This window comes from Diospyros lotus, chromosome 4, assembly GCF_014633365.1.
Source record: "Diospyros lotus cultivar Yz01 chromosome 4, ASM1463336v1, whole genome shotgun sequence".
NCBI classification, from domain to species: Eukaryota; Viridiplantae; Streptophyta; class Magnoliopsida; order Ericales; family Ebenaceae; genus Diospyros; species Diospyros lotus.
In genome coordinates this window covers 43568262-43587759 of record NC_068341.1, presented here as the reverse complement: position 1 = coordinate 43587759, position 19498 = coordinate 43568262, and the positions used below count along the sequence as shown (strand labels likewise).

Here is a 19498-nt window from a genome sequence, read left to right as displayed (position 1 = left end):
TATATATATATATAAATATATAGCATTTTTATAATTTAAAAACAATGTGATTTTGGGGATTTTTTTAAATACATAAAAATTTAAATATTTCTTATTGATGATACCAAAGATCTACCACATCTAACACGTGTAAGTTTTATCCAAGTCCCACTCAATTTGAGTCCATTATCCAAGCCATGCTCGATCTTGGACCATCATCAATGCCATCTTCAACCTTGGTATTCTACTTGAGTCTAGCTTGACTTGAGTAAGGGAGTTTTTTAGAAGACCGAGTGCGAATCAATCTTGCTCGTGATAGAAGTAAGTACCAATTTGATTTGGATGTTCTTACAGAATTAAGACATAAACTCGTGATTATGAATTATTTCTTACAATTTAAGAAAACTACTCTCTTCAAAATTGTTTAGGATAACTGTTAAATAAGATCTAAGTAATTGCAATTTTAAGCTTTTCTGTTTTCTCTCCATTACTCTACGTCTGATTTAGACATCGGGATAGCTATGCAGATAAGATATACTTGCAACAAGAACTCAAGAAACTTAACATGCGTGTTTGCTTTTTTTTAATAATATTATTATTCATATACCTAATGTATGGTTTGTGTTTGGTGCTGCATTGTATGGCCATAAATCCATTATTCAAGATGTTAGATTAAATGTCTCATGTGATAGGCATGTGACTTACTTTAATTAGTTTAATAAGTAAATAATTATAAAATAAAGGGTTAACTACAACATGATGGGTGTGACAGTTTAGGGAGTGGTTTCTCAACTAACCACGTAGTAACTGTTTCCCCTATTTTGGCCATTTTCTTTCCATAAAGTCTCTCCTTATCTTTTATCCATCACTAAGGTAAATAGGAGAGAGAATTAAAAGGCAAAAGAAGAGAATATCAAGTTTGGGGTCTTTTCATTTTTCAGTCTCATCATGGATCAAGGTAAGTTTCCAAATTGATATTTTTATGCTGTGAGAATCATGAATTTTAAGATCTTGTCATGGTTTATAGAAATCTATGAATTCAGATTTCAATTACAGTCATGATGATTTTCTGTGGTTGAAGATATTAGAAAATAATGTATTAATACAAGATGCCATCAATCTCTTTCAATATTTAAGGGAGAAAGAGCAGCCACACACACACACACACAGACGTTTGAAATGGATGGCCTATGATGTCCATTCGGTCGGCAATGGTCACAGCATACATCATGGTCCTTGGCTAGGGCCTCCAAATCTAGGACGACCGTTGCTTTCCTTTTCTCTTCTGTAAGAAGTTGTCCCATATGTGTCCATAAATATATATATATATATATATATATACGTACAAAGGTTGATAACACTAAAATAGGATGTTTGTTTATAAAATAAGTGTAAAAATAAGATATATACGTACAAAGCTTATTTGAAATTATTAACATACACATAAATAGGGTTAATCCTGGACTCATTTACTTCCCTATGTCTTCAATTGTTTATCAACACTGTTAACAATTAAGTTTAAGGGATGAATAAACTAAAAACTTTATCATGACCAGAGATCTTGTTAGTGTCGCAAGCGTTCATTTGGTGTCGAGAAACTAGTTAATGCTTTCTATAGATGATCAATGACCCACTAATCTTAACCTCTTTAATTTATTTGTGTGAAATAAAGGATTGAGTTTAATTTATTTGTGTCCCCAAAACTCTTTAATATTTGAGTTATGCATTTCTATTGAGAAAAATCTTAACACTTGGAGCTTTTGAAAGGAAGAAATTATATTTTAAAGAGCTAATTATGAAAATAATTCAATCTTTTTTGTGAATTTATAATTTTATTTAATTCTTTTAATTTTGACTATTAAGTTTAAATTAGTTCAATTCGGTGTAATTTTATCTAACATGTAAAATTCATTTAAAAAGAGTGTGTATATGCTAACTTGATATGTCAGGTGTTATATAATAATAATATTTGTGGAGTCCACATATAAACATAAGTAAAATAAAAATGTAACTTGTTACATATAATCTTTTTATGTGTACATGTGAGTTTTATAAATATTATTATTATTATATGACACTTAATATGTTAAATTAATATAAAAAATACTTTCTCTAAATCTATTTTACATATTGGATAAAATTATACTCTATCGAGCCAATTTAGATATAATTGTCAAAATTAAAAGAATTAAATAAAATTATAAATTTACAAAAAAAAAAGATTAGATTATTTTCATGATTAGCCCTATTTTTAAACCATGATATTAGATTTTATATTACTCTACCCATTTTGACCCATTGTTATAGGAAGAATATATCATTGTCATGCAACGATTTTAGACTAAAAATCTATGAGTAGAGGAGATGATTAGAGTAGAGTTGGTTTGAGTTTTATTAATATAAATATAAATTAATTATTATTGAGTATAGAATTCTAGAATTAGAATTAACTTAATTGCAAAATTATAAGTCGAACTATCCCAACTAAATTAAATTCGAGCTTGATCGAATTAAATCTCAATTCCAAAATCTATACAAACATTTATATAAATTTTTTATAATACAAAACTTTTGACACTTCAAAATACTATGATCTATAAAACTTGTTTTAGCATAAATTTTGAAAAAAGAAAGAGCGAGCACAAGCAAATTAAATAGAGGAGCAAAAACCCACATTAACTGATGAGAGTTTTGAAATCAATCACCACCTGATCCATATGATAGTCGGGTTCTTTTCTAGTTCCTCTTGATTTTGAGATCGTCCCAGCAATTGTTGAGCCCTAATTGGTGTAAACTGGTTTTTCTTGTTAAAGGATGGTGAGGCCTAGTCCTTTAATGGATCCTCTATGTTCAAATTAGTTATTATGCTTGAGAATAATATAGTAATGCCTGAAAATTGTTAATTAAAATAGTCCATTAATTATACATCAGGGCTTGAGCACTTGTAGTTTTGGGCTTGGGTTGAAGTTTAACTTAAAACGGGTAATGGGCTGTTTTGGGCCCATTTGGAGCCCAGGTGAAAATTTAAAGAAGTCTAAGGTTTTTTAAGTCCAAGTTGGAGCAAATTGGGCCTAAGGTGTTCTGAAAGGGTAGTAGATCCAATCTTGAATAAGAGGCCCAATAAAGAATTAATATTTGATTACTTTCAATAAAAAAAATTAAGAAAATTAATTCAAAAGAATCTAAATTGAAATTTCCTAATAGTGTCTTGAATGAGAAACTTATTTTAAGTAGGAAGATTTTAAATTCTAGTGATCATAAAAAGGTGTTCAAAACTTTAGTAATCAATAAACAAATATTAAAAGCTCATCTTTGCACACTTCTCATGATATTAAATATTTTTATCATTGTAAGATAGGCGGCATTGCTTTTTGTTGTACTTTTAAAAGAAAATCACCTAGTGGTCCAAAAATGAAATGGATTTATAAGGGAACTGAAGCATCTAATATTTCTCATACTAAACTCCAAGGATCCAAGTATGTTTTGAATTCTCATTTTAAGAGGAATGTGCGTAAAGATAAAAAGGAAACAAATTTCAAACAAGAATCATTTGCTTCACATCCTAGCTATTGGTATTATTTATAAACAAAGATTTTGTAAGAAACAATAATCCACATAAGTTTAAACAAATTTGAGTTTCTAAAGAGGAGCTCTATGCTAATAATGGCGAATCCAAAGAGGTTTGAGCACTAAAAACTTGTGGATGATTTATTATTTTTGCAGATCTACTTGACATCCAAATGAGATCTCAAATTCAAATTTTTATGGATGTATCAAACATGAAAAGAAGAGGAAGGTGAAGAATAATATCACCCCTCATGTTACCAACCAAGAGAAAGAGATATTCAAATTTCATCATTGGTGATATTTTTCCTAATTAAACTCTCCATATTCATAAGTTTTGATGATTTTGACTTATAATTGTGCCTTTATGATTTTGTTGGACATTTTTATTGATTTCTAAATTAAGGGAGAGTTATAGTGTTTGTATATACGCATTGAGTAAGGGAAAGAATAAAATTTGTTGATATATACAAGAAAATGTTATCTTGATAGATGGTATTAAGCATAACCTAATTAACATAAGTAAATTGTGTGATAAGGACATCGAGTATGCTTTAGTACTAATTCATGTGTAGTATCTTGTCTAAAAATAAATGAAATAAAAATAATAAATAATATGATAGGAAATGTTTATATCACAGACTTAGACTTACCTCCATCTAGCATAGAAAAGTACCTACGTATCAACTATCACTCAAAATACTTGGCTATAGCATAAGAAACCAGGACATGCTAGCATGAATCTCATTAATAAATTATCCGAACATGATATTGTTAGAAGATTGCCTAAGATCAAATATGAAAGAGACCACACTTGTGGCGCATGAATGAAAGACAAACGCATAAGTATATCATTTAAGCCTAAAAATGAAGTATGTTGGCCTCTAACTCCACTTCATTTAGATATTTTTGGTCCTATGAAGACACTAAGCTTAGGTGAAAAACAATGTGCTAGTTATTGTGGATGATTACTCTAAATTCACTTGGATAATTTTTCTTGCATCTAAAAGTGAAACATTTATATCATTTGAAATATTTTTGTAAAATAGTTCAAAAAGATAAAGGTATATGCATTTCAAAAATTTAGAAGTAATCATGGTAGAAAATTTGAAAATGATCAATTCAAATATTTTTATGAAGAAAATGGCATAAATTTTCTAGTGCTAGAACACCTCAACAAAATGGGGTAGTTGGACAAAAAAATAGATTTTTACAAGAAATGGCTAGAATTATACTATGTGACAAAAATCTTTTGGTTTAAGTCATTAACACCTTATGCTACATGTTGAATAGTAATTCCATAAAACCTATCTTAAAGAAAACCCCATGTAAGTTATACAAAGAAAGTAAACCAAATATTTCATATTTTCATGTTTTATCCTTAACAATGGTAAAGTTTCTTTGGGAAAATGTAATTCTAAAAGTGATAAAGGAATTTCTTAAAATATTCTACTCAAAGTAAAGTATACAAAGTATTTAACAAAATAACTCTTGTAGTAGAAGAATAAAATTCAAGTTATAGTTGATGATGTGAGTTTCAAAACTTAAAGAAGATTGTGACAATGAATTAGGGCAAAAATTTGAAAAATTCTCATTAGATCAAAATGAATCAAATTTATCAAATGATAATATGCATGAAGAGAAAAAAAAAATATAGCTCATGAAGAAAGAGAATCATCATTTTCAAGAGAGAAAATATATAGAATATAATAAAATCATAGAAGATCCTTCTAAGGGAATAAGGATTAGACCATCTATTAGAAATGAATGTTAATATGTAACGTTCATTCACTACAAAAAAATCAGCATTTAGCAGCGATTTTTTTTGCATTTTGCGGCGGTTCACGTAATTTAGTGGCGATTTTTAAAACCGCCGTTAAATCAAGCGTCGTAAAGTATTTAGCAGCAGTTTTCAACAACCGCTGGAATAAGTAACATTTTTTGAGGCGATTTTTAGCGACAGTTTCAAAACTGCCGCTAAAATTAAAAAAAATAATTTTTAAATTTTAGCGGGCTCGACCGCGCGTTGGCCCCAGCCCTCCTTGCGCGCCACGTGGCGTTGCTGCTAGAAATTAATTCCAGCCTTTCCCCTCCCCAAGTTTTGATCCCCAGACCTTCCCTGCGCGCATGCATGCACGAACCGCTTCATCTGCGAAACACCCTTGTATTATGTGCGCACATATAATTTATATACTAATACAATCATTATTTTATAGAATTATATTTTATATATTTTAATATAAATTAAAAAACATTAATTAATTCATTATTTTTTAAAATAATAAAGGAATAAATTAAGAATAAATTAATTGAGTTAAATTAAACAAATTAATTCATTAAAAAATAAAAAGAAGATTTTATATATTTTTTAAAAATTATTAAAATTTTGCTAAATTTCTTTTTATTTTTTAAATTAAATTTTTTAATGAATTTTTTGAATTTTTAATTATTTTAATGAATTTTTTAAATAATAATTTATTTTATTATTTAATTATTTTTGAATTTTAGCAGTGATTTTTGAAGATCTCCACGAATATTGATTTAATTTTAATTTTTTTAATTTTATTTTTTTAATTTTAATTATTTTATTATTTAATTATTTTTGAATTTAGCGACGATTTTTAAAAATCATCGTGAGTATTGATTTAATTTTAATTTTAAATTATTTAATTATTTTTAAATTTAGCGACGGTTTCTCAAAAACTGTCGCTAAATTAAAATTTTTAACGAATTTTGTGGCGGTTTTAAAAAATCGCCGTAAAATTTAATTTAATTTTTTAATTATTTTGTTAATTTAGCGACGGTTTTGCAAAATTAAATGTCTTGGTGAATTTTGCGACGGTATTTGGAAATAGCCTTAAAATGTAAAAAAAATCGCCGCAAAAAACGTTTTTTGCGGTGGTTTGCAAACCGCCGCAAAATACGATGTTTTGTGGTCGTTTTCTGAACCGCCGCAAAAAAATCACTGCAAAAAATCATTTTTTTTGTAGTGCTTTATCAAATAGAACTTAAAAATATTAAGGAAGTCCCAAAAGGATGAAAATTGGATCATTGCCATGTGAAAAGAGTTAAATCAATTTGAAAGAAATGAAATATGACAATTAGTTCTAAGACCTAAAGATCATCCAATCATATGAACCAAATGGGTGTTTATGAACAAAATAGATGAAAATGAAATTGTTGTTAGAAATAAAGCTAGATTAGTATTTCAAGAGTATAATCAAGAAAAAGATATAGATCATGATGAAACCTATGCTTCCTGTAGCAAGACTAGAAGTCATAAGAATGTTGTTGGCATTTTCATGTCACAAAAATTTTAAGATATATTAAATGGATGTCAAGAGTCCTTTTTTAAAAGGTTATATAAACGAGGAAGTGTATGTGGAATAACCTTCCAATTTTGAGAATCCTCAATAAGAGAATCATGTCTTCAAATTCACCAAGACACTATATGGTCTAAAACAAGCCCTTAGAGCTTGGTGTGAGAGTCTTAGCAACTTTTTTTATAATGATTTAAGATAGGACAAATAAATACAACATTACTCATGGAAATGATATTTTAATAATTCAAATTTAATGTAAAGGGAATTTGAAATGAATATTGTAACATCCCGCATCGAGCGATAGGAAGGACCGGAACAACTTACCCTGATGAGCCTATGTGAACTTTCCGGGGGGTCACCCATCATTGAGCTTCCCTAGTTCAAGCACGCTTAACTCGGGAGTTCTTTGCCTATATTCAGCCCAAAATATATCTAGCTAGTGTTGTTTCATTCCTTACTTATTCTCGAATATACTACCATTTTCTAGGCTCTTGGGGTATTACATTCTCCCCCCCTTGAGCACATGATGTCCTCATCATGCAATCTTATAACTAGTCGCAGCTCTCCCTTTTGGGGGCTGCCATCCCAGAAGCCTGCCAGGAGCTGCTCCTTGTTCAAGCCCTTGCGCCTTGACGCCACTGCCCGCCCTCATCGGATTGCCTTCACCAAGGGTCGACTCTGATACCACCTATAACATCCCACATCGAGCGATAGAAAAGATCAGAGCAACTTACCTTGATGGGCCTACGCGCGAAGTTCCCAGGGGGTCACTCATTCTTGAGCTTCCCTAACTCAAGCACGCTTAACCCGAGAGTTCTTTACCTACATTCTGCCCAAAAGGTATATAGCTGGTATTGTTTCCTTCTTTACTTATTCTCGAAATATATTACCCTTCTCTGGGCTCTTGGAGTATTACAAGTATGATGAGAGAGTTAGAATATTTTATAGGATTGCAAACTAGACAAGAAGATGAAGAAATTTACATATATCAACAAAAATACATAAAAGATCTTCTTAAAAAAATTCAATATTCAAGAAAGAAAACTTATAGCCACTCTTATGATCAATAGTTCATCATACCTAGAGAAAAATGAGATAAGTCAAGTTATGAATAATAAATTATATAGAAGTTTGATTGGATCATTGCTATATTTTATAGCTAATAGACCAGACATCATATTTAGTGTTTGGCTATGTGCTAGATAATTGAACTAGGGATGATTACATCTTGATATACTATGTGGTTGAAACATTTATTAGGAAGGGTTCTTACATTTGATTTTCTTGATTCTATAGATTTTTCATATATAATTAATCTAGAAAATATTAGTTGAAAGCATTTTCATACACTCCATATAATCGATTATGAAGATTTCATTAGAGCTTTATATTGAAATGCCCCTAACGCCTTTAATCGTTATCTATCTAAACCAAGTTTAGAACCAACATATGTGGTAGCTCGTTTAATATTGACACCCATCTTATTTACACTCAATTTGGCATACCCGAAGACGGTCTTGTTTACAATTATACTAATTTTGTGAAATGATTGGAACATTCACTACTAACAAAAGATGTCTTCTATACGGCATACTCTTTATCTCAATCATAGGTTCCAGAGTAGAAAATCTAGGAAATGTTCGTAGAGTTTCAATCCATCATTCCAAGTTTCTTAATGATTCATCTTTAAATTGTGTGTGATCTGTAAAATCTTACATTGCGGCTGCCACCACTTGCGGCCCCGTGTCCAACCGTTGCTCGCGGCCTAGCTCACTGCGTCGGCCATGGTTGGAGCTCGCGGCCATGGCTGTCGCCGCGAGCTTGCGACCACTCTGGCCGCCTTCGGTCTCCATCGCCATTGCCGGTCGTCGCTCCCACTTCAGCCTAGCTCGCCTCCACCCGCAATAGGCTGTCCCTGCTTGCTGCCCTGCTTCTTCATCTGCCATGGCCAAGCATCGAAGCTTTGCTTCACGGCCATGGCCGCTAGAAATGGCCACTCCTCAGCCGCACACTCTCTCTCTCACGATCTTACTCTCTCTCTCTCTCTTGATCTCACAAGCTCTCTTTATCTCTCTTGGCTGAGCTCTCTTCCTCTCTACTCCTCAATTTCTTGCTTCTTTCTTCTTCAATTATCTTCCTATTTATAGGCAAACTAGCACCCCAAGCCTGCCATATCTTCCTTAAATCCAACTGCTCAAATCCTGCTGCCATTCCTCAAATCTCGCTGGCACAATCTCTCCAATTGCAGCCAAAATCGTGGCCATTAAAGCTTCTCAGAAGCTGGCCATGCGCACATGCATATATATGTTTATATATGTATAATTATGTATAGTACACTAATATTTATAAGAAATTATATCATTAAATTCTAATTTTCATCTTATATCACTTGGGCAACTTCCTTATTACAATCATGCCCTCAAACATTGACTAAATTTGCATTTTAATACCGAAAATCCACAATTAACAATCCAATTCTTAGTTAAAAAGGACGATTTCGCCCCAGTGTCTATACCGGGCTATTGTTTCTTCCCGAAACCACTAAATGGTTGCTTGTTACGCAAAACTGGAGCCCTCCTAGGGTCCCGTTGATTTTTCGGGAGCCTCCTACAACGATTCGGTTTTACAGCCTCAATGGTAGTTGTATTTTAGCTGTACCGAAAATTATTCCCAATCCGATTTCTTTCATCACCATAAATCTTATCTTGGAACGCTCGTCGAGACCATATAATTTTCCTTAGATAATTTTACTCTGAGGCATTCCCTACAGTTGATTCAGCACTTATAACTTCTACCAAATCAATTTTTTCGGTGTTCTAAACTCATCGAAATTACGTGGCAACCTCATACGAACATGGGGTATTACAAAACACCTTTGATTTGAGCTTCAAATTTCTAAAAATCTTGGCCATTTCGAGCTCTATTTATAGGCAAAATTGAACCCCGAAATGACTTTGGCCGCATAACCCATTGCCTTAGATGCCTCAACCTCCCCTGGATCGACCTGGAAGTATCCTTATCCGACCACAAGAGTGAGTTGCAGGCTTCGACAATATGGCTAATTTTCTAGTCAGATTTTTTTGGAAATCTGGCCACCCCGGTGGCCATTGTCAGTCCTACCTTTACACCAAAGCTTCCTCAACCACCCCTCGTGCGATCCCCTTGGCCCAAAACGACGGTCAGTGACCGGTAAAGGCTGGTCGGATTCCCATTGCCCAACTTTAAGTTTTTTGCACTTTTGCCCCAACTGTTTTGTCTTTTTTGCTTTGGCCTTCTTTCACAAAGCCCCTAAACTTTTTATAATTTCCATTGAGTCCCTCAATTAGTAATCCTTTCATTTCTCCCTTGAAACTTTCAAAAAAATGTCATTTTGACCTCTTTAGGCAATTTTAAAAATTACACTTAGGCCTAAATCCTCGTTTTGGCCGTAAACCCATTCATTTCTTCCTAAAATCACTGAAGGGTTGTTCTACTTGATGAATTAAAGCTTCCTGAGGCTTCCGTTATCTTTTTGGGAGTCTCCTACGATAATTCAATTTTTTAGCCCATTCCATAGCTGTATCGAAAATGGTTCCTGGTTCAGTTTCTTTCGGTGTTAAAAATCATGTCTCGAGATGCTCGTTAGAGGCATTCCTATTTCCTCAGACATTTAAGCTTCAGGGTACTCCATGCAGCTGATTCGACAAATTTTTTGGGCTTTTTAGATACCAATCTTTCTCGAATTTCCATTTTTTCATTAAAATAATAACCCAAACTTTTTGGGTATTACACATATGCTCACCTAACATACACAAGTTAGCATTCATAGGCCAAGTATGTCATGCCAATGCTCATGCTCCCAACACATACAAAGCATGACCCTCTAATGAATGCAACCCATGCCCTAACATCATCATGCAATGCAATATAACAATAGATTGAAGTACAACACGCCCCAAGTATAATCATCTGGATCCTATCCCATTAAGGTTCAAAAGCATTCTTGTAATATCCAAAAAAATTGTAAATGAGTGTTTTAATGGAAATATGAAATTTTGTGAAAAATGGATATCAAAATATCTTGAATAGGTGACTGAATCAACTGCAAGGAGTACCTTGTAACTTAGATATCTAAGGTAAAGGTTATGTGGTCGATGAGCATCCTCAGACAAAATTTATGGCATAGAGAGAGATTTGATCATAGACAGTTTCCAATACAGCTAACTTACAGCTTGAAAAATTGAATGGTTGTAAAAGACTTCCAAAAGGTCAACGGAACCTTGAAATGGCTCTAGTTTTATATAAGGAACAACCTTGAAGTGGTATTGGGACGAAACAAAAGTCATGTGAGGACACTTATGCAAAAACGTATCTATCGAGTAACTTGGAGTTATCAATCTTAGATTTTAAGTATTTTGATGATTATTAATTCGATATTTGAGGATTGTGCAAAGTCTAAAATGGGATTATAAAGATAATTAAGGTTAATTGTGAGGGTATAAGCTTGGTTAATTATGAGGAGTAATGAGGTGAGGTGTTAGGAATGAGAAAATGTAAGAGGTATGGTGAGGAGTAATAAGGTGAGGCGCTAGAAATGGAAAAAAAGGAAGTTAGTGCAAGTAATGATGGCATAAAAGTATGGTGAGGTGAGGTGTTAGGAACGAGAAAAACTGATAGGTATGGTTGCGGATTTGAAAAGTTATTCTATTCTAACTTTGGATCACATTGGAGTCTAAGCCTATAAATAAGGCCATAGGGTTGTTCTCAAAATCATTTCATTTGAGATCCACTTGAGAGATTGAGGTGAGGGATTTGTGCTTGAGAAAGAGGAGATAAATCCGCAAAAGAAAGGAGGAAGGTCAGAGCAAAATCAAGAGAGAATGAGCCTCACCATATGGCTGGAGTTCATGTAAAAAAGTCAGAAAAACGACGAGGTAAGTTCTTTTTTGTAATACTCCTGTAGAGGGGGAAATGAGGGACCTGTAGGGTCGAACGGGAGTCGAATTGGAGCTAAAACGAAGGAGTTATGATTGAAATACGAAAACTAGGCAAAGCTATGTGGCGACACGTGTGATACACGCACCGGGAAGGGGCTGTGTGGCGACATGTGTGATACATGCTTCGGGAAAGGGATACGCGTGAAGGCGCATGTGCCACCTTCCTAGAGCGAAAGTGGGGCCCTCTTACGCAAAAAAATTTAAATTATACTCCCCATTTAGTGCCCTTCAACATTATATAAAAATATTGAAGGTTTAGTTTATCAAAACTCATGTTTTCTGCAGAAACCTAGGCTCGTTTGTTGTAAATAGTAACTTTCAGAGGAAAACCTTCAAGGTGAGAGTTTCTAACCAAAGTTTGGTTTTATTGTAAGAGTTTCTACTTCAAATTTGGTTCATCATGAGTTGTTTCTCGAAACTTGATTTTGTTCCATGCAATGGTTTTGGCATATGAATGGTTGATTTCATGTGGGTGGTTCATCCAAAATGTTTATTTATGCATGCATTGAAATGTTGTTTTATGTAATTCATCATTACATGTTGTGGTTATGGCATTGGCATGTGTGTTGGACATGGATAGTGTTCTGGGATGCTTTTGAGTGGGAATGTAATCTCTGACATGATTGTGGGGAGTCGGGTTCCTACGTTGATGTTGATCCTCCCGTATCGGGAGTGGTAACAATTGTTTTTGAGATGTCGCAGAGATGCGTTGATGTTCCCCTCTTAAGCTAGGATTGTGTTGTGCCAATGTGATTATGTTACCTTTAGAGAGATTACTCTTTTCTCGAGATATGGGCTAAGCGCTGTATGGGATTCTCTTGGGTTGAGGCATGTCGGGATATGTCGGTTTGTTTCATGGTCATACATATATTCATGAAAATGTTTTGAACCTTCACTTAGATGATTCAACATCTAATTTGGACTATGTTCTTAGAATATTCAAATGTTCCAGGTGAAAGCAGCGACGCCAAGGGAAATGAGGTTATCGAGATGTAGTCGTCATTTACGTTTTGGAAGTTTAGTAGGTCTTTGACCATGTTTTGTGATATTCAGATGTTATGTATTATTTTGATGATGTCATGTTGAACATCGATGCGTTACTTGGTTATAAATGAGAACTTTACGGTTATTTGAGGTTTCAATCTTGCTTCCGCATTGTGATGATTACATGTCTTAACCTATTCATTTTAAGTTTGATATGATGAGAAGGTAGAACATGATTGTTGGAAATAATTTAGGTTGAGTGTATGTTGAAAAAAATATATATTTCTGAAATCCCAAATTAACGCACGCTTGGGAAAAACGGGGTGTTACAATTCCATACAAAAATGTAGGGAGAAACAAGACCTACTTGGCTATAGAATACAAAATGCGACATGACACTTCCCAAAGATGGTCATTTATTTCCCAAGAACATCCATTAATGATCTAGAAGCAATTGTAGAATATTCAAGAAGCAATTGAAACAAGGAGATGAAAGTATAATAGAGAACAGAATCGGTAGACAACCGGGGTTTAAGCAAAGATTAACCAAACTGATATAACTCAATTTGAATCCAAATAATTCAAGTAATATTTCAAAACAAAACTTGTCAGTTCTAGTTTATGGAGCAAAAGACGAATTCGAATTTGGATATCTCCATAGAAAGTTATGTTCCAAAAATCGAAGCATAGTCGGATTAGAAGGGAGTAGAATCTTAGATTCAAGCATGCATTTCAAGGAAAACTTACAAATTCAAGAATTGGCCAAATTGTTCAAATCATATACCAAATCGAAGCTTATCGAGTCTAGATTACAATGCAAAAGGCGGATCTCGAATAAGATATAACCAAAAAGTTATAATTGAAAAGGTACAACCCGCGCAATCTGACTGAACAGTATAGTCAACTTTTGAGAATGATTAGTGGATTATTCTTAGAAAATAATTGACTTAAGAAAGTCGACTTGACAGAGTGATTGCAAGACTAGGGTTCTAATTAGTCGACTTGGGGCAAAAATAGTCGACCTAACGAGACCAAAAACGAAACGGGCGAACAAGAAGCCCCCAAAGCCAATCCAAACCTTCATTACTCAAATTCAAAGCCAAAAATATATCATTTCTATGAAAAGATGAGGCAAAATAATACCTCATTTAGACCATAATCACAATTTATCAAAGTTTCATGAAAAATTACACGAAACGCAATCAACCAAATTATTACAAAACCCCCTGAAATTTAGAAGGCCAACCTCTAGAAATTTCATGATCCAATGACACCCAAAAACCCCTAAGATTCTAATCAATCTACATCCCCCACAGAAACGGAGATAGATTTGCAAAAGTATGAAGAAAAAAGAAATGGAACTTGCCTTAACTGATTGGATGAATCCACCAAAAATTCCGAGCAATTCCAGCTACCTTACACCCTTATAAGCTCCAAGCCAAGAGAAAAGAAGAGATTTAGAAGGAACAAGTAAAAGAGAAGAAGAAAGGTGGAATGGGAAAGAAGAAGAGAAAAAAGAAAGAAAGAGTGAAGAAAGAAGAGAAGGAAGAGTGGTCGCCCCACCACCCCCGCCTCCCTTTTTAAATCCATGCCCTATCTCAATTTTACCCTTTTTCTTCCAAGTAAATTCCCACCATATCCTCATTTTCATTTTAATTGAATTTTAAATAAACACGTGTACACATATATCTTCCCCCCCCCCCCCCCCCTCCTTTTTTTTTTTTTCTCTTCTTTGCTTTTCTTTCTTTTCTTCCTTGACTAATTTTCACACACACCACTTATTTATTATTTCATTCATTAATTTTTCATTTAGATTAACACAACACATTATTTATTTATTTCCAACACTTTGGCCAAATAACACCAAACATAACACACTCTTGAAGAATAATACCCTAAAATAATCTAGACCCGGGTCATTACAAAAATTGTAAGGAATTAACAATATCTTTTTTATAAAAAATTATTTTTAAAAAAAATTATAAACATTTTTATTATGCATAAAAATTATTCATAGTTTATATAAAATTAAACACTTTTTATTATGTAAAAGTGTATAATTTTCAAAACTTAAAAACATGTTAATTCTTAAAGTGTGTATAATTTTTGAAAAGTAGTCAGTAATTTTATAAGAGGATACTTAAAAAAGTACTTCATAATTTTGTGAATGTTCAACATAATGTCAAAACGCATGTACAAATAGCAGTCCCATCTCATAAGAGCTGTAGGTTGACTATGATATAAAAAAATCTTCAAAATTAAAGGTGTGAGGAGATTAGATTACTCAATTTACAAGCACATTTAAATATAATAGACTTATTAATTATGTAAAACCTGTACCTCAATAGAAGTAACCATGTAGATGACGTCCTCCTTGGGACCAAACCATATATAAAATATTTTCCATGTTTACTTGATAAATGTAACTTGTGAACATTGCAAATACACATTTTTAATGCCTTTAATTGTGGTTGGCATGACCAAGATGGTGTTGATCGAGTCGAGATGTTAGTTAGCCTGTGTACTACCCCAAGCTGGCGAGAGGATGATTACACCAAACTGCAAAGAAAGGATCAAGCGGAGAGAAGCTCGTGTGTTGGGCAAGGTAGGGATCAAACCGATGGGGCTAGCAACCTTGGAGAGATAAAGAGGATCAAGTACAAGCCAAGGACGCCTAGATGTTGCACAAGGAGGATGGCCCGTGTATTAAGCATTTGAAGCCACCTTGGGGTAAAAAGGTGACCCATGATCGGTGCAAGGCATGCCAAAGCCTTGAAGAGCTTGCTGGGGTGCATCAGAAGATGCACATATATGTTTAAATTACATGAGAGAACTGGTTGGACACTGTTGAGGAGGACAGTAAAGGCTAAGATCACTGCGAGCTTGATTACTTCTTTGAGGACAGGTTTGCTAGAGGTGAATATTAGGCCAATTTCATTGTGGAAGATCAGAATCATCAACCAGAAGAAGAGCCTAATTGTTACCGATGTTGTCACCGACACTATCGTCGTAAATTTGGCGCCTTTACCGTTGCCCGCTCCCTGCTCGTTAGCAACCCTCACCCTATTGTTACTATCGTGCATACACAATCACGAGATTAAATGCATTCATTTTTTTATAAAAAATGATAAAGATGCATTACATACGTGGGTGTTCATTATTTTGTATTTGTATCGTTGTTTTTTATTTTTATTTTTTTAATATTTAATATTTTAAATTTGTTCTCTTGCCCAATATGGGCTTACAAGGGGGAGAGAGTGGTAACGCATATTCCTCCTCCTCGTCTTATTTTTGTCGAACAAATATTATGTTGTTAGACATAAAAAATATAACATTCTTATTTAATTAAGTTGGGGAAAGCTGGAGACATTATGTGGATTTAATTATTTTTTATTTATTAATAGATTAAAAAGTGGGATCCATGCCACATGTACTGATGATGCCACAGTAATGCCGTGCAGCACTATTCTTAATTTAATTATTATGTGTTGTGGCTATGAATTGATACTTACTTTCTTGAAAGGATAAAACCTAGTGGGTCCAACATTAGAAAATTGTACATTACTTCTCAGATTTGTGACATTAGGCTATCAAACTTATTTATAAGTATAATATTTCTCTTCACATTAATATTTTATAAATTTATACTAATACGACAACTATTAATTTAAGTTATTATGATCACAAATATTAAACTTAAATATATAATAACGTATCCAGTGACGGTAAAGAAGGTGAGAGGAACCATCATTTCTCACCCGTTGATCTTCATGCTGCATGGAATTAAAAGACAAACAAATGAGGCCAAATCTAATGAATTAATGAATAACAAATATTTAGTCGAGTGTATATAATATAGTTAGTCATGATAATACAAAGCTAGCTACGACGTGTACCTTGAAAGCATGATTTGGACACTTATTTTAATATTTTGGGATACTTTATATTATTGATATATTGCATACATAATATAATATAAAATATTATTAAACAAATAAAAATGTATCATTTTTAATAGGTAAATAATATTACTTTATATTATTTTTAATAGATAAATATAAAATATAATAAATACACATTATCTAAAAAGAAAATGCATTTATTACTACTCAAACATTCTTCTCGAGACAATGGCTAGCAGTATTTGTATATATATAATAAAATAAACTTGTTTAGGCAATAGAGATCTTCTATTTAAGAGTAGTTATTATAACAAAGCGCTACTTCTAGGGGTTTTTAGTGGTAGAGCATGCATAGGGACTATTTATTCCAAACCAAATTCTCCTGATCAAGTCACAATGAGCATATAAAATAAATTCATATTTTTACATAATTTAAATTATAAATTTAATTAAACTCTAAACTCTTTCACTACATAAACAAATTAAAATCTTATCGTGCCATGTGTTCATGTTATTAAATGACAAGAAGATGATACAGCTCTCTCTGACTTAGTTAGAAAAATTAACTATCAAAAAATAATCACTAATTCATTATATTCCCAAGTGAGATTTTTACTTGGCTCATTATCTCTTCTTTGGATAAGAAGGAATGAACACTCATTTATCTTAAAAATTTTGACACAATCATCTCTCTCTATCTTTATTTGGTACGGGGGGATTTTCTCATAATCTGAAATCATCAAATAATCTGAAATCATCAAATCTAGGGATCTCAAAGATAATAATTTTAAATATCTCGATCACCTCTATAAAAGCATAAAACTCCCATAAATAAATCAAGCAACTTTAGGCAGACAAAACTTGTGAGGATTACTCGCTTATGAAAACACATATTGTTCAAGTCCACACTAATAGAGTTGATATTAGTGTGGACATAGATTTCCCCCTAATCAATCTTAATAAGTTTTGGAGCTTCAAAACATTAAAACGTACGATCAAATAGAATAAATCTTTTGGGTATCATCGAAATAAACGAACATAATCAATAAAAATGAACCCAAAAAATAAATAAGTAAAAGGAGAAGATAAGAATGAAGAAGTTTCTCACCATATGGACAGAGCATCCACCGCTATTTCTGCATTCTTCAGGTTTCCTGTCATCAATATCAGTATCTTGTAGTACCAATTCTCCAAACTGTTCAATTCATCAATTTAAACACAAACAACTCAGTGAGATCAGAACTCACAGATATCAAGATCGAGAGAGAGAGAGGGAGAGAGAGAGAGGACCAGAGCATGAGGCCAGAAGCTGCAGAGAGTTTGACAAACTGCCAAAGACCAGAAAAGGCGTCAATGGAGAAGCCGGACCAGGTGAGAGGGCATCCTCCAAACACGGTGTAACCCATTAACCCGATCACCAGAACCCACCACGAGAAGTTCAAAGTCACGGCCACGCCGACGATTTCAAGCTTGAGGCGGTAAACGAACAGCCAGCTGACGAACACGTGGACCAGGAGAGCCGCCCGCGACACCCAGGCGATCACGCCGGTCTTCAGCTGGCTCTGCAGGAACTGTTGCAGCGGGAACTGGAAAACGAAGCCGAACTGCAGCGGAATCATCCATATGGCCACCGAGCCGGAGAGTTCGGCCACAGTCGGCGGCTGCCCCAGCAACTTCAGTATCGGAGAGGCAAATATGTATACCGGCAAAAGCAGGACTCCACAAATGAAGAGAACTATCCAAGAACGCTGCATATATATCCCCAGCATGTGGTATTTCTTGGCTTCATAAGCTTGCCCGCATAGCGTCTCTAAAGCGCTCGCCATCCCCAACTGTTGATTAGTATATATACCATATTAGATCAACAAACAAGAGATTCACCATCCACATCAAATGATAGTCTACTGATACGTGGTCACGTACGCTACTGAATTTAAGGGTCTCATATTCGGGTCACGTGCACCCCCACAGATCTTTTGCAGTCTAGTCATTAGGTACAGATGTATACCAAATAGTGTTCTTACTAGTGGCCAGAGACTCGACCAGACAGGACTCAAAACAATGAATTTTAACGTACCAAGAGGCCGATGTTGAAGCCGACGACGACATTGCTGGCGATTGAGATGGCGGCGAACTCGTGGTCGCCGAGGTGGCCGGCGAAGGCCTGGGTGATGACAAACATGGAGTAGGGGGTGATGCGGCTGATGATCGCTGGGCCAACTATGTGCCATAGCTTCTTGGATTCAACCAAGACTCTCCGCGTAAGATCGACATCTTCGTCTTCGTCTTCTTGATGTTTGGATCCGACGGCGGGTGATGAATACTCTAACAAGGGAGCTTTGCGTTCATCTATGGCGCCCTCGCTCTTCATCTTTGGGCTCAGAGAGAGAGAGAGAGAGAGAGAGAGAGAGACGATATGAATATTGCAATCACACCGCCATCATATTACCCACCCGACTCTACATTTTTAAATATTATATATGTTTATATTAATTATAGAGACTTGTTTGTATAAGAAGGTAGAAAATTATCCCTAAGAGACTGATCAAGTGATTGGACTATAATAAGTTAAGATTCACATAAGTAGATTATGGGTTCGATTCCTTCCCCTGTACAATGAGATAAAAATTTTACTTATGATTTATCTTCTCTGCTAAAATCAAGAACATGAACGGCGAAAGATCGCAAAAGAGCGATAATCTCAATAAGATAGAAAATTATATCAAGAAAATTTGAGTCATTAAAGTGATTGGCCAAATCTTAATATTTC

The 19498-nt window shown here is 34.1% G+C and overlaps 1 protein-coding gene across 2 annotated transcripts in view; it reads right to left on the bottom strand.

Annotated features, from left to right (window-relative positions):
• LOC127798866 (protein DETOXIFICATION 27-like) overlaps positions 1-19111 on the bottom strand; it is a 30949-nt gene extending 11838 nt beyond the window's left edge. The window contains exons 1-3 of one of the 2 annotated variants that reach the window (XM_052332503.1): positions 18806-19111; positions 18019-18560; positions 17837-17923 (exon numbers count right to left, since the gene is read on the bottom strand). In XM_052332503.1, the coding sequence (XP_052188463.1) occupies positions 17837-17923; positions 18019-18560; positions 18806-19099 (923 nt within the window). In that variant the 5' untranslated portion in view covers positions 19100-19111. The remainder of the gene's footprint in view (positions 1-17836; positions 17924-18018; positions 18561-18805) is intronic. The other variant, XM_052332504.1, reaches the window with a different exon arrangement.
• Between the last annotated feature and the right edge of the window lie 387 nt (positions 19112-19498).